Raw genomic sequence first — 16,895 nt, forward strand, 5'->3', positions numbered from 1 at the left:
GGACATTCTTCCCACTGACCCCCAATGTAAGGGACATTCTTCCCACTGACCCCCAATGTAAGGGACATTCTTCCCACTGATCCCCAATGTAAGGGACATTCTTCACACTGACCCCCAATGTAAGGGACATTCTTCCCACTGACCCCCAATGTAAGGGACATTCTTCCCACTGACCACCAATGTAAGGGACATTCTTCCCACTGATCACCAATGTAAGGGACATTCTTCCCACTGACCCCCAATGTAAGGGGAATTCTTCCCACTGATCACTAATGTAAGGGACATTCTTCCCACTGATCACCAATGTAAGGGACATTCTTCTCACTGACCCCCAATGTAAGGGACATTCTTCCCACTGACCCTCAATGTAAGGGACATTCTTCCCACTGATCACCAATGTAAGGGACATTCTTCCCACTGACCCCCAATGTAAGGGACATTCTTCCCACTGACCCCCAATGTAAGGGACATTCTTCCCACTGACCCCCAATGTAAGGGACATTCTTCCCACTGACCCCCAATGTAAGGGACATTCTTCCCACTGACCCCCAATGTAAGGGACATTCTTCCCACTGACCCCCAATGTAAGGGACATTCTTCCCACTGACCCCCAATGTAAGGGACATTCTTCCCACTGATCCCCAATGTAAGGGACATTCTTCCCACTGCCCTCCAATGTAAGGGACATTCTTCCCACTGACCTCCAATGTAAGGGACATTCTTCCCACTGACCTCCAATGTAAGGGACATTCTTCCCACTGATCCCCAATGTAAGGGACATTCTTCCCACTGATCACCAATGTAAGGGACATTCTTCCCACTGACCCCCAATGTAAGGAACATTCTTCCCACCGACCCCCAATGTAAGGGACATTCTTCCCACCGACCCCCAATGTAAGGGACATTCTTCCCACTGATCCCCAATGTAAGGGACATTCTTCCCACCGACCCCCAATGTAAGGAACATTCTTCCCACTGACCACCAATGTAAGGGACATTCTTCCCACTGACCACCAATGTAAGGGACATTCTTCCCACTGACCACCAATGTAAGGGACATTCTTCCCACTGACCACCAATGTAAGGGACATTCTTCCCACTGACCCCCAATGTAAGGGACATTCTTCCCACTGACCCCCAATGTAAGGGACATTCTTCCCACTGACCCCCAATGTAAGGGACATTCTTCCCACTGACCACCAATGTAAGGGACATTCTTCCCACTGACCACCAATGTAAGGGACATTCTTCCCACTGACCACCAATGTAAGGGACATTCTTCCCACTGACCCCCAATGTAAGGGACATTCTTCCCACTGACCCCCAATGTAAGGGACATTCTTCCCACTGACCCCCAATGTAAGGGACATTCTTCCCACTGACCCCCAATGTAAGGGACATTCTTCCCACTGACCCCCAATGTAAGGGACATTCTTCCCACTGATCACCAATGTAAGGGACATTCTTCCCACTGACCACCAATGTAAGGGACATTCTTCCCACTGACCACCAATGTAAGGGACATTCTTCCCACTGACCCCCAATGTAAGGGACATTCTTCCCACTGACCCCCAATGTAAGGGACATTCTTCCCACTGACCCCCCAATGTAAGGGACATTCTTCCCACTGACCCCCAATGTAAGGGACATTCTTCCCACTGACCCCCAATGTAAGGGACATTCTTCCCACTGACCCCCCAATGTAAGGGACATTCTTCCCACTGACCCCCAATGTAAGGGACATTCTTCCCACTGACCACCAATGTAAGGGACATTCTTCCCACTGACCCCCAATGTAAGGGACATTCTTCCCACTGACCACACATGGAGCGGTTCAAGCTGTCCGCCCTGATGACGGGAAGCGGATCCAGAGACTATTCATAGCAGGTGCAGCTATTTTTATGCTGAATGAATGACTGGACTTGATGCTATTTTTATATCTGATTTACATTTCTAATATTAAAGCAGAATGTCAAAGAGCAAAAATCTATATATAGAATTATTGATAAAGATGATGATTGCTGCTAACCAACTGGCGTCCTCGGCAGGAACGGGTACGTCTCGGCGGACAGTGTGATGATGCTGCGACATCAGTTGATGCAGGAGAGTCAGTGCCCCAGCTTCACCACCTCCGAGAAAGGTACCGCTCTCACTTTACTGCAGGGATGGTGCGAATTCCTCATAATGGGCACAGCGGGTGTACAGACCCGGGAACTCAGCACAGGGATGGTGGGAACCCCTCATAATGGGCACAGCAGGTGTACAGAGCTGAGAACTCAGCACAGGGATGGTGGGAACCCCTCATAATGGGCACAGTGGGTGTACAGACCCGGGAACTCAGCACAGGGATGGTGGGAACCCCTCATAGTGGGCACAGAGGGTGTACAGACCTGGTGGGAACGTTTTGATAACACTGATAATGTTAGCTGGTTAAAGCCACATAAAAAATTTGAGTTTTTTAGCGTTTTTGCATTAGCGTTTAGCGGCATTTTCCCGCGTTTGCGTTTTTTAGCGTCCAAAAACACCGGTTTGCGGCGTTTTACGGTGTCCATGTATGGTGTGCCCGTGTAAGAAGTCTGTACTGTGCTGTAGGTGACTTCTACGCTTGGTTGTCTCATATTTTCTCCTCAGCGCCGCTGTGCAGTGTGTATGTATGATGTGTTGTGTGTATGATGTGTCATGTGTGTATGATGTGTCATGTGTGTATGATGTGTGTGTGTGTTAATGATGTGTTGTGTGTATGATATGTTCTGTGTGTATGATATGTTGTGCGTGTATGATGTGTCATGTGTGTATGATATGTTGTGTGTGTATGATATGTTGTGTGTGTATGATATGTTGTGTGTGTATGATATGTTGTGTGTGTATGATGTGTTGTGTATGTATGATGTGTTGTGTGTATGATGTGTCATGTGTGTATGATGTGTGTGTGTGTTAATGATGTGTTGTGTGTATGATATGTTCTGTGTGTATGATATGTTGTGTGTGTATGATGTGTCATGTGTGTATGATATGTTCTGTGTGTATGATATGTTGTGTGTGTATGATGTGTTGTGTGTGTATGATATGTTGTGTGTGTATGATATGTTGTGTGTGTATGATGTGTTGTGTGTGTATGATGTGTTGTGTGTGTATGATGTGTCGTGTGTGTATGATGTGTTGTGTGTGTATGATGTGTCGTGTGTGTATGATGTGTCGTGTGTGTATGATGTGTCGTGTGTGTATGATGTGTTGTGTGTGTATGATGTGTCGTGTGTGTATGATGTGTCATGTGTGTATGATATGTCATGTGTGTATGATATGTTCTGTGTGTATGATATGTTCTGTGTGTATGATGTATTGTGTGTCTTGGATCGCACCTATACAAATTCTGATGTTTACATGTTTCCTTTTGGCTCTCAGACCCGGAGGAGTTCCTGAACCTGATCATGCAGCGAATCCTCCGGGCCGACCCTCTGCTGAAGCTACAGTAAGTGATCCTCATCCCTCCTGAGACATGGATGGTAAATGTACATATGTGTGTATAGGTGATAAAAGACACGCTCCAGGCAATGGCTGGGTACCCCGACTCTGCAGGATCCTCCTCCCCTCCAGGCAATGGCTGGGTACCCCGACTCTGCAGGATCCTCCTCCCCTCCAGGCAATGGCTGGGTACCCCGACTCTGCAGGATCCTCCTCCCCTCCAGGCAATGGCTAGGTACCCCGACTCTGCAGGATCCTCCTCCCCTCCAGGCAATGGCTGGGTACCCCGACTCTGCAGGATCCTCCTCCCCTCCAGGCACACAAACACATAAGCCACACTCTGCTGTATTTTTTTTTTTTTGCTTCAAGCTTTATTGATGCCAAATTAGAGCAAACACACACTAACGCGATTTTCCCAATCATTATTAGTGTGGCCTTACAGCTTTAACATTGTTGCAATCCAGGAGCTGAGATGCGGTATATAGGTTCCTGCCCTTCTTGACTCCGCCACCTTCTATAAGTACGTCCACTGGGGTGAAACGCGTTAGTGGGTTGAATTACCATTAACACCTTTTGCACAATCGTTAATAGTGTGGCATTAGAGCTTTTTCCTTTGTTGCATTGTAGGAGTGAAGGTGCAGTATATAGGTTCCTACCCTCCCTTGACTCCCCCCACCTTCTATGCGTAAGGCCAGTTGGGTGAAATGCATTAACAGGCGGGGTTACTATTAACGCATTTTGCCCGTTCATTATTACTGTGGCATTACAGCTTTCACATTATTGCATTGTATGAGTGAAGGTGCCATATATAGATTCCTGTCTTCCTTTACTCATCCAACTTCTATGAGTAAGGCCAGTGGGGTGAAACGCATTCGTGAGCTGGATTACCATTAACGCGTTTTGTCCAATCATTAATGGCGTGGCATTGCAGCTTTAACATTGTTGCATTGTATGAGTGAAGGTGCTGTATATAGGTTCTTATCTTTCTTTACTCATCCAAATTCTATGAGTAAGGCCAGTGGGGTGAAACGTATTAGCGGCGCATTGCAACTTTAATATTGTTGCATTCTAGGCGTTAAGGAGCATTATATAGGTTCCTGCCCTTCTTGATTCATCCACCTTGTATGAGTAAGGCCAGTTGGATGAAATGCATTAGTGGGCAGGGTTACCATTAACGCATTTTGCCCAATCATTAATGGTGTGGCATTACAGCTTTCACATTGTTGCATTGTATGAGCGAAGGTGCCGTATATAGGTTCCTAACTTCCTTTACTCATCCAACTTCTATGATTAAGGCCACTGGCGTATTAGAGCTTCAGCCGTCAACTGCATGTGTGGAGGTATGGTGGGAGGAAAAGCAGGCTTCATAGGCGCTGGCTGAATACAGGCTTTGGGAACCAATCACCTACCTCCTCTGCCTGTTGTGGCTGGATTGCCCTGACACCCAAGGAAATAGCAGTGGAATGCATACAGTGATGTCTCCTTGGCGGTGGCATGCATACATTGATGTCTCCTTGATGGTGGCATGCATACATTGATGTCTCCTTGGCGGTGGCATGCATACATTGATGTCTCCTTGGCGGTGGCATGCATACAGTGATGTCTCCTTGATGGTGGAATGCATACATTGCTGTCTCCTTGTCCGTGGCATGCATACAGTGATGTCTCCTTGTCCGTGGCATGCATACAGTGATGTCTCCTTGGCAGTGGCATGCATATATTGTTGTCTCCTTGGCGGTGGCATGCATACATTGATGTCTTCTTGGCGGTGACATGCATACATTGATGTCTCCTTGGCGGTGGCATGCATACATTGATGTCTCCTTCGCGGTGGCATGCATACATTGATGTCTCCTTGGCGGTGACATGCATACATTTTTATTTACTTGGCGGTGGCATGCATACATTGATGTCTCCTTGGTGGTGGCATGCATACATTGATCTCTCCTTAGCGGTGACATGCATACATTGTTGTCTCCTTGGCGGTGGCATGCATACAATGATGTCTCCTTGGCGGTGGCATGCATACATTGTTGTCTCCTTGGCGGTGGCATGCATACATTGTTGTCTCCTTGGCAGTGGCATGCATACATTGTTGTCTCCTTGGCAGTGGCATGCATACATTGATGTCTCCTTAGCAGTGGCATGCATACACTGATGTCTCCTTGATGGTGGCATGCATACACTGATGTCTCCTTGTCGGTGGCATGCATACATTGTTGTCTCCTTGGCGGTGGCATGCATACATTGATGTCTCCTTGATGGTGGAATGCATATATTGTTGTCTCCTTGGCGGTGGCATGCATACATTGATGTCTTCTTGGCGGTGACATGCATACATTGATGTCTCCTTCACGGTGGCATGCATACATTGATGTCTCCTTGATGGTGGAATGCATGCATTGATGTCTCGTTGGTGGTGGCATGCATACATTGATGTCTCCTTGGTGGCGGCATGCATACATTGATGTCTACTTGGTGGTGGCATGCATACATTGATGTCTACTTGTCCGTGGCATGCATACATTGATGTCTCCTTGGCGGTGGCATGCATACATTGATCTCTCCTTGGCGGTGACATGCATACATTGTTGTCTCCTTGATGGTGGCATGCATACACTGATGTCTCCTTGGCGGTGACATGCATACATTTTTATCTCATTGGCGGTGGCATGCATACATTGATGTCTCCTTGATGGTGGCATGCATACATTGATGTCTCCTTGATGGTGGCATGCATACATTGATGTCTCCTTGTCGGTGGCATGCATACATTGTTGTCTCCTTGGCGGTGGCATGCATACATTGATGTCTCCTTGATGGTGGAATGCATACATTGATGTCTCCTTGGCGGTGGCATGCATACATTGATGTCTCCTTGGCGGTGGCATGCATACATTGATGTCCCCTTGGTGGTGGCATGCATACATTGATGTCTACTTGTCCGTGGCATGCATACATTGATGTCTCCTTGGTGGTGGCATGCATACATTGATGTCTCCTTGGCGGTGGCATGCATACATTTTTGTCTCCTTGGCGGTGGCATGCATACATTGATGTCTTCTTGATGGTGGCATGCATACATTGGTGTCTCCTTGGAGGTGGCATGCATACATTGATGTCTCCTTGTCAGTGGCATGCATACATTGATGTATCCTTGGCAGGGGCATGCATACATTGATGTCTCCTTGGCGGGGGCATGCATACATTGATGTCTCCTTGGCAGGGGCATGCATACATTGATGTCTCCTTGGTGGTGGCATGCATACATTGATGTCTCCTTGGCAGGGGCATGCATACATTGATGTCTCCTTGGCGGTGGCATGCATACATTGATGTCTCCTTGGCAGGGGCATGCATACATTGATGTCTCCTTGTCAGTGGCATGCATACATTGATGTCTCCTTGGCAGGGGCATGCATACATTGATGTCTCCTTGGCGGGGGCATGCATACATTGATGTCTCCTTGGCGGGGGCATGCATACATTGTTGTCTCCTTGGCGGTGGCATGCATACATTGATGTCTCCTTGATGGTGGCATGCATACATTGATGTCTCCTTGATGGTGGCATGCATACATTGATGTCTCCTTGGAGGTGGCATGCATACATTGATGTCTCCTTGTCAGTGGCATGCATACATTGATGTATCCTTGGCAGGGGCATGCATACATTGATGTCTCCTTGGCGGGGGCATGCATACATTGATGTCTCCTTGGCAGGGGCATGCATACATTGATGTCTCCTTGGTGGTGGCATGCATACATTGATGTCTCCTTGGCAGGGGCATGCATACATTGATGTCTCCTTGGCGGTGGCATGCATACATTGATGTCTCCTTGGCAGGGGCATGCATACATTGATGTCTCCTTGTCAGTGGCATGCATACATTGATGTCTCCTTGGCAGGGGCATGCATACATTGATGTCTCCTTGGCAGGGGCATGCATACATTGATGTCTCCTTGGCGGGGGCATGCATACATTGATGTCTCCTTGGCGGTGGCATGCATACATTGATGTCTCCTTGATGGTGGCATGCATACATTGATGTCTCCTTGGCAGGGGCATGCATACATTGATGTCTCCTTGGCGGGGGCATGCATACATTGATGTCTCCTTGACGGTGGCATGCATACATTGATGTCTCCTTGATGGTGGCATGCATACATTGATGTCTCCTTGATGGTGGCATGCATACATTGATGTCTCCTTGGCGGTGGCATGCATACATTGATGTCTCCTTGATGGTGGCATGCATACATTGATGTCCCCTTGATGGTGGCATGCATACATTATTATTATTATTATTATTATTATTATTATTGTTATTATTATACAGTATTTATAAAGCGCCGATAGTTCGCTCAGCGCTGTACATTACAAAGGGGGACAGAACATGTGACAGAACAATACCAATACAATGCAAAACATGAGGGGATCGAGGGCCCTGCTCTTTCGAGCTTACAATCTAGGAGGGGGGGGATGGTGGTACAGGAGGAGATAGCTGTGGGGGATGGAGTGGTAGGAAGAGTGGAGGAGGTCGGTCAAGTTAGCAGGGGGTGGGGTAGGCTTCCCTGAAGAGGTGGGTTTTCAGGGTGCGCCTAAAGGAAAGGAGAGTAGGTGATAATCTGATGGGTTGGGGCAGGGAGTTCCACAGGATGGGTGACACCCTGGAGAAGTCCTGGAGGCAGGCATGGGAGGAGGAGACCAGGGAACTAGAGAGAAGGAGGTCTTGTGAGGAGCGGAGTGTGCGTGTTGGGCGGTACTTGGATATTAGGTCAGTGATGTAGTTCGGGGCAGTATGGTGGACAGCTTTGTACGTCAGCGTTAGGATTTTGAATTTGATCCGTTGCGCAATCGGAAGCCAGTGGAGGGATTGGCAGAGAGGGGTGGAGGACACTGAGCGGAGGCCAGTGGAGGGATTGGCAGAGGGGGTGGCGGAGATGGAGCGGTTGGAAAGGTGAATGAGTCTGGCAGCCGTATTCAGGATGGACTGAAGCGGGGATAGCCAGCGGCGAGGCAGGCCAGTGAGGAGGGAGTTGCAGTAGTCGAGTCGTGATATGATGAGGGAGTGGATGGGCTGTTTAGAGGTTTCTGGGGTTAGGAACGTGCGGATTTTGGCGATGTTGCGGAGGTGGAGTCTGCACGAGTTTGTTAAAGATTGGACTTGGACTGGAAGGATAGGTTGGAGTCCAGAATGACACCAAGTACTCTGGCCTGCGGGGTGGGTTTGATGGTGGCGTTGTTGGATGTGATGGAGAAGTCAATGGGGGGTGGTGTCCGGGCTGGAGGGAAGACAAGAAACTCGGTCTTGGAGAGGTTCAGTTTAAGGAAGTGGAGTGACATCCAGTCTGATATGTCGCTCAGTAGGTGTGTGATTCGGGCGGAGACCGAGGGGGTGAGGTGGGGGGTTGAGAGATAGATTTGTGTGTCGTCGGCATAGAGGTGGTAGTTGAAGCCGTGAGAGTGTATGAGTTGGCCAAGGGAGGAGGTGTAGATGGAGAAGAGAAGGGGCCCGAGGACAGAGCCTTGAGGGACCCCAACAGAGAGGGGGAGTGAGGGGGAGGTGGTAGCATTATAGGTAACACTGATGAGCGTTGTGACAGGTAGGATGAGAGCCAGGAGAGAGCAGAATCTCTGAGGCCAAGGGAGTGTAGTTTTTTGAGGAGGAGGGGGTGGTGGACTGTGTCGAAGGCCGCAGAGAGGTCAAGGAGTAGGAGCACTGAGTAGTGGCCATTAGCTTTGGCGGTTAGCAGGTCGTTGGAGAGTTTGAGTAAGGCGGTTTCGGTGGAGTGTAGGGGACGGAAGCCGGACTGTAGGGGATCGAGGAGGTTGTTGTCGTTGAGGTGAGAGCATAGGCGGGTGTAGACTAGGCGCTCGAGGAGTTTAGATGTAAATGGGAGCAGGGAGATGGGTCTGAGGTTGTTCGGGTCATTGGGGTCCAGGGAGGGCTTTTTAAGTATGGGGGTGATGTGTGCAGAAGATGTGGGTGAGGGAGCGTAGGATGGAGGGGGAGGGAGGTCGTTGGTTTCACCTTGGCAGTGACATTGGCTTGGCAGTTTGCTCCTCTTCTCATGTTGTGCTCTCTACCCCAGGTCAAAGGGTCAAGGTGTCCAGGAGTGTTACTGCTACCAAATCTTCATAGAGAAGCAGCAGGAGATGACCGTTCCCAATGTCCAACAGCTTTTGGAGCAATCCTTTCACCACTCCAACCTCAAGCTGGCCGAGGTGAGCACATACTGTAGAGCAGATAATGGGGGTGTGGGGGGGGGGGGTCTCTGTATTTAAATGTTTGTGAAGGGGCAGGCTTTGTCACCCTCATCCTAGCTTCACTACCTAGTAAGTCACTGACCTGGGTAATTTGGGAGTACTAACCTTACTGGCCACTAGTACAGTGACTCTCCTGGGAAAGTATATACAGTCATGACCAATAATCTGGGCAGCACAGCGGCTAAATGGTTAGCACTTCCACCTGGCAGTACTCGGGTTGTTGGTTCGAATCCCAACCACGGCACCACCTGCCTGGAGTTTGCATGTTCTCCCTGTGCCTGCGTGGGTTTCACACTCCAAAGACATACTGGGAGGTGAATTGGCTCCTGTCTACATTGGCCCTGGTATGTGTATTTATGAATGTGAGTTAGGGACCTTAGATTGTACGCTCCTCGGGGGCGGGGACTGATGTGAATGTACAATATATATGTAAAGTGCTGCGTAAACTGATGGCGCTATAGAAATACCTGTAATAAATAAATCTTGTCTCCCCCCCCCCTCCTGCATTTCTGTCAGATAACGCACCACTTCACCCAGAAAATTACATATTTTTGGCATTCTCATGTTTATTTCTTTTGTTTGTATTGCTATCAAACAAAAAAGTTGAGAAACAAAAAACCAAATCTGACGCATTCCATGTAAATCCCCAAAAATGGACTGGACACATTTATTGGCACCCTTCATGTAATATGTGGTGGCACATCCCTTGGAAAAAATAAGTGAAATCAATGGCTTCCTGTCACCATCAATGAGTTTCTTCCACCTCTCTACTGGAATTTTGGATCGCTCTTCTTCCACCAACTGCTCCGGGTCTCTCAGATTGGAAGGTTCCTTTCCCCAACTGCTGGTCTGAGATCTCTCCACAGGAGCTCTATGGGATGGAGATCTGGACTCCTTGCTGGCCAGTTCAGTCCTCTCCAGCACTTTGTCTGAAACCATTTCTGGGGGTTTTATGACGTGTGCTTTGGGTCATTGTCCTGCTGGAAGACCCATGACCTCTGACACTGGAGACCCAGCTTTCTGACACCGGGCCCTACATTGTACCCCAGAATTCTTTGGTAATCTTCAGATTTCATAATGCCATCCACACGGCCAAGACATCCAGTGCCTGAAGCAGCAAAGTGACCCCAAAACATCAGTGACCCTCCCCCCCCCCCACCACCATGTGTGACTGGAGGGACTGGAGTCTTTTCTTTAAAGGCCTCATTGCTTTTTCTGAGAACAGCAGAATGATGGGAGTTACCAAAAAGCTGCCATTTTGTTTCATCTGTCCCCAGCACATCTCCCAAAAGGATTGTGGCTTCCGCAGGTAAGTTTTGGCAAACTCCAATATGGCTTCCAATATGTTTCTGTGTCAGCGGTGGGGTCCTCCTGGATCTCCTTCCATATATCCATGTCAGCAGTGGGGTCCTCCTGGATCTCCTTCCATATATCCATGTCAGCAGTGGGGTCCTCCTGGATCTCCTACCATATTTCTGTGTCAGCAGTGGGGTCCTCCTGGATCTCCTACCATATTTCTGTGTCAGCAGTGGGGTCCTCCTGGATCTCCTCCCATATTTCTGTGTCAGCAGTGGGGTCCTCCTGGATCTCCTTCCATATATCCATGTCAGCAGTGGGGTCCTCCTGGATCTCCTTCCATATATCCATGTCAGCAGTGGGGTCCTCCTGGATCTCCTACCATATTTCTGTGTCAGCAGTGGGGTCCTCCTGGATCTCCTACCATATTTCTGTGTCAGCAGTGGGGTCCTCCTGGATCTCTTACCATATTTCTGTGTCGGCAGTGGGGTCCTCCTGGGTCTCCTCCCATATTTCTGTGTCAGCGGTGGGGTCCTCCTGGGTCTCCTCCCATATTTCTGTCAGCAGTGGGGTCCTCCTGGATCTCCTACCATATTTCTGTGTCAGCAGTGGGGTCCTCCTGGGTCTCCTCCCATATTTCTGTGTCAGCAGTGGGGTCCTCCTGGGTCTCCTCCCATATTTCTGTCAGCAGTGGGGTCCTCCTGGATCTCCTACCATATTTCTGTGTCAGCGGTGGGGTCCTCCTGGGTCTCCTCCCATATTTCCTTGTCAGCAGTGGGGTCCTCCTGGGTCTCCTCCCATATTTCCTTGTCAGCGGTGGGGTCCTCCTGGATCTCCTTCCATATTTCCGTGTCAGCAGTGGGGTCCTCCTGGATCTCTTACCATATTTCTGTGTCAGCAGTGGCGTCCTCCTGGGTCTCCTCCCATATTTCTGTGTCAGCAGTGGGGTCCTCCTGGGTCTCCTCCCATATTTCTGTCAGCAGTGGGGTCCTCCTGGATCTCCTACCATATTTCTGTGTCAGCGGTGGGGTCCTCCTGGGTCTCCTCCCATATTTCCTTGTCAGCAGTGGGGTCCTCCTGGGTCTCCTCCCATATTTCCTTGTCAGCGGTGGGGTCCTCCTGGATCTCCTTCCATATTTCCGTGTCAGCAGTGGGGTCCTCCTGGATCTCCTACCATATTTCCGTGTCAGCAGTGGGGTCCTCCTGGATCTCCTACCATATTTCTGTGTCAGCGGTGGGGTCCTCCTGGATCTCCCACCATATTTCTGTGTCAGCAGTGGGGTCCTCCTGGGTCTCCTACCATATTTAAAGAGATTAGCTACAGTGTCATGGGCTGTAAACTTCCTGACAATGTTGCACACAGTGGACACAGGAACATGAAGATCTCTGGAGATGGATTTGTCACCTTGAGATTGTCCATGCGTCTCCCCCATTTTGGTTCTCCAATCATCAGACAATTCTTTGCTGCTCTCTCTCTCCTCCATGCTCCATGTGGCACACAGAGACACCCAACAGAAAGGTGGATGACATTTGTCACCATTGGTTGTCGATGTGATTTCCATGTTGTCATCGCCTGGTCATGGATACGGGGGAGTTTAATGACAAATTACAGGAACATCACAAACCTGGAATGCAATTATTTCTTACAATTCTGAGAAGGTGCCAATAATTTTGTCCATTTTGGAGGTTTTGCGTGGAATGGGTCTGATTTGGCTTTTTGTTTCTCCACTTTATGGTGTCACCGATACAAACCAAAGAGATGAACATGAGAATGCCGAAACATGGCAAAGTGGTGCGTTGTCTGACAGGCATGTGGGGGGGGGGGGGGGTTAATATTTTTGGCCATGACTGTATGTTAGGGCCTGATAAAGACTGCACTATGAACTGCCAGCTGGCACTGTGCCTATGGAAGATCTCAAGTGCCACCTAGTGGTCATAATGCAATTTTTTCCTGATTTATGAACAAAACGCATTATGGCCGCTTGGTGGTGATGACGATATTGGGGGCTACATATATTGGAGAAAATGGGTTGATTTTTGTTCTAAATGTTCAAATGTTTGTCACATCCGCACAATGAACATATCAATGGGAGGAATAGTGCCCCATCATTGGTGTCAGTTGAGGGGGGGGGGAATAGTGCCCCATCATTGGTGTCAGTTGGGGGGGGGGGATAGTGCTCCATCATTGGTGCCAGAGGGAGGAATAGTCCCTTTTCGTTGGTGTCAGTGGGAGGAACAGTGCCCATCATTGGTGTCAGTGGGAGGAATATTGCCCCATCATTGGTGTCAGTGGGAGGAATAATGCCCCATCATTGGTGTCAGTGGGAGGAATAATGCCCCGTCATTGGTGTCAGTGGGAGGAATAGTGCCCCGTCATTGGTGTCAGTGGGAGGAATAGTGCCCCATCATTGGTGTCAGTGGGAGGAATAGTGCCCCATCATTGGTGTCAGTGGGAGGAATAGTGCCGCATCATTGGTGTCAGCGGGAGGAATAGTGTCCCATCATTGGTGTCAGTGGAAGGAATAGCGCCCCATCATTGGTGTCAGTGGAAGGAATAGTGCCCCATCATTGGTGTCAGTGGGAGGAATAGTGCCCCATCATTGGTGTCAGTGGCAGGAATAGTGCCCCTTCATTGGTATCAGTGGGAGGAATAGTGCCCCGTCATTGGTGTCAGTGGGAGGAATGGCGCCCCGTCATTGGTATCAGTGGGAGGAATAGTGCCCCATCATTGGTATCAGTGGGAGGAATAGTGCCCCGTCATTGGTGTCAGTGGGAGGAATGGCGCCCCGTCATTGGTATCAGTGGGAGGAATAGTGCCCCGTCATTGGTATCAGTGGGAGGAATAGTGCCCCATCATTGGTATCAGTGGGAGGAATACTGCCCCATCATTGGTGTCAGTGGGAGGAATAATGCCCCATCATTGGTGTCAGTGGGAGAAATAGTGCCCCATCATTGGTATCAGTGGGAGGAATAGTGCCCCATCATTGGTGTCAGTGGGAGGAATAGTGCCCCATCATTGGTGTCAGTGGGAGAAATAGTGCCCCATCATTGGTATCAGTGGGAGGAATAGTGCCCCATCATTGGTGTCAGTGGGAGGAATAGTGCCCCATCATTGGTGTCAGTGGGAGGAATAGTGCCCCATCATTGGTATCAGTGGGAGGAATAGTGCCCCATCATTGGTGTCAGTGGGAGGAATAGTGCCCCATCATTGGTATCAGTGGGAGGAATAGTGCCCCATCATTGGTGTCAGTGGGAGGAATAGTGCCCCATCATTGGTGTCAGTGGGAGGAATAGTGTCCCATCATTTTTGCCAGTGGGAGGAACAGTGCCCCACCATTGGTGTCAGTGGGAGGAATAGTGTCCCATCATTGGTATCAGTGGGTGGAATAGTGCCCCATCATTGATGTCAGTGGGAGGAATAGTGCCCCATCATTGGTGTCAGTGGAAGGAATAGTTCCCCATCATTGGTGTCAGTGGGAGGAATAGTGCCCCATCATTGGTGTCAGTGGGTGGAATAGTGCCCCATCATTGGTGTCAGTGGAAGGAATAGTGCCCCAAGGGCTAGATAACTGCAAGGGCCACATGTGGCCCCAGTTTGGAGACCACTGGTATACAGAATCACAGGGGGTAACGATATGCAATCACAGAGCCTGTTTTCTCACATCCGCAGGTTCCATCATGTTTCATCATCCAGATGCCGCGGTTCGGGAAGGAGTACAAGATGTTCAGTAAAATCGTTCCCTCCCTGGAATTGGACATCACAGATCTGCTGCTCGATAGTGAGTTTCCCGCCAAGAACACTTCGCGTTCATTAAATATCAGATATAACGGCCCCGCGACATATTTTATAACTGAAAATCTTATTTTGAAATGAATAAAATGGGTAAAATAAAAATCAGCAGCTCTGGCCGAAATAGTATAGCGTTTGGTGAACATGTGCAAAATCACGCCACGCATACGCGCGTTTCCGCTCCACGCACATGGGGCAGCCCATTCGTTTCAATGGATAGTCCTGCACATGGCGAAGTAGCTGGTGCACGCAGCGGGCTTTTTTTTTTTTTAACTTCTGATTTTGCTGCATTTCTCACGCGATAACTGTGCGTCTGTTTTGCTTGTTTGGGGTGCAATTAACGATGAAATAAAACTGCTCGCGCAACGCGCTTTTCTTTTTTTACGCATTTCAAGAACACGCGCAAAATCACAAGATATCTTCACAAAACACGTCAAATGGTTATAAACCCTTCCAAATACCCAGTGCAGTGACTGGCCTCAGGTGATACACAGAGATGAAACAAATCCTCCTACATAAGTTGTACCTGTTTATCTGCACTATTGTATTGAATTTATAAAGCTTTTCTGAGCTGTCAGAAAAAAGGGGGCGGGGAGCTGAAACTACACACTACAGAGCTCAGTGAGGAGCTGATTGGAGGGAACAGGCCCCCCCGCCCGCCTTCCTCCATAGAACACACATTAACAGAACTAAGGCCATCAATCTGCTGGAGGTCCCTCCACTGTCACCATTTTTCGCTTGGTGTCAGGGAAATTTGTCAGAAGTGATTCATGTTGATAGCGGAGGAAGGAGGCAGCAGATAGAAATGGCACTCGGTGCTCTGGACTGAGACAAGTACACACTATAGAGGGATATGCTTTGTTCATATTTCATGTCTGAGGTTTACAATCATTTTAATCCTGAACCACCACCCCTCCAGTAATTATTTTTCACCACTAGATGTCCTCCGTCTTTGCGGCGAGGACATGCAGTGAGTGCAGCAGAGCGCCATGGACCTGCCTTTCCCACATGGAAGAAAAAAATACATTTTAAAAATATTCTTCCCAAATATTTTGACATTTATTTGAAATACTACATTTTATATATATATATATATGTGTGTGTGTATATATATGTGTGTGTGTGTGTATATGTATGTATATATATATGTATGTGTGTGTGTGTGTGTGTATATATATATGTATGTGTGTGTGTGTGTGTGTATATATATATGTGTGTGTGTGTGTATATATATATGTGTGTGTGTGTGTGTGTGTGTGTATATATATATATGTGTGTGTGTGTGTGTGTGTATATATATATATATGTGTGTGTGTGTGTGTATATATATATATGTGTGTGTGTGTGTGTGTATATATATATATGTGTGTGTGTGTGTGTGTATATATATATATATGTGTGTGTGTGTGTGTGTATATATATATGTGTGTGTGTGTATATATATATATATGTGTGTGTGTGTGTGTGTGTATATATATATATGTGTGTGTGTGTGTGTGTATATATATATGTGTGTGTGTGTGTGTGTATATATATACAGTTGTGTCCAAAATTATTCAACCCCCAATGCTGTAAAGGGGTTTAGGGACTATAGTGTACATTTGGAATTGTATTCAGAATCAAATCCTACAAGGACGTTGTAACTACCCAAATGCAACTAAAATGACATCAATTGTTTATGTAATACAGTAGTAAATGGTTCTTATGTGGTTTCTTCATTGCCACAATTATTCAACCCCTTAAAGACTACCACTCTGAAGAACAGAGGTTCATACAGGTGCTTTCCATCAGGTATTGAAAACACCTGTGGATGTCACCGAGCAGCAATCAAGCATAATAAGCACCAATTAGGCAGCTTTAAAATGACTGTGATACTCAGCTCCTTCTAGACATTTACTGGTGTGGTTACAAACATGGTGAAGGCAAGAGAATGGTCCAGGAAGACAAGAGAAGAGGTGATTTCTCTTCACAGGAAGGGCAATGGCTATAAGAAGATTGCAAAGATGTTAAACATACCAAGAGACACCTTAGGAAGCATCATTCGCAAATTCAAGGCAAAGGGCACTGTTGAAACGC

General features: G+C 48.1%; 1 protein-coding gene and 1 pseudogene across 1 annotated transcript in view; one reads left to right on the forward strand and one right to left on the reverse strand.

Annotated features, from left to right (window-relative positions):
• The window catches only part of LOC149433059 (ubiquitin carboxyl-terminal hydrolase CYLD-like), a 92,346-nt gene that overhangs the window by 50,642 nt on the left and 24,809 nt on the right, over window positions 1-16,895 (forward strand). The window contains exons 10-13 of the mRNA XM_089664702.1: window positions 2,049-2,140; window positions 3,403-3,469; window positions 9,559-9,691; window positions 14,700-14,808. Coding sequence (XP_089520828.1) covers window positions 2,049-2,140; window positions 3,403-3,469; window positions 9,559-9,691; window positions 14,700-14,808 — 401 coding nt within the window. The remainder of the gene's footprint in view (window positions 1-2,048; window positions 2,141-3,402; window positions 3,470-9,558; window positions 9,692-14,699; window positions 14,809-16,895) is intronic.
• On the reverse strand, window positions 2,696-3,340 carry LOC149433060 (uncharacterized; annotated as a pseudogene).

The sequence above is a fragment of the Staurois parvus genome, unplaced genomic scaffold (genome assembly GCF_062004578.1).
Source record: "Staurois parvus isolate SC_StPar_1 unplaced genomic scaffold, SC_StPar_1.0 ptg002002l, whole genome shotgun sequence".
Lineage (NCBI taxonomy): Eukaryota > Metazoa > Chordata > Amphibia > Anura > Ranidae > Staurois > Staurois parvus.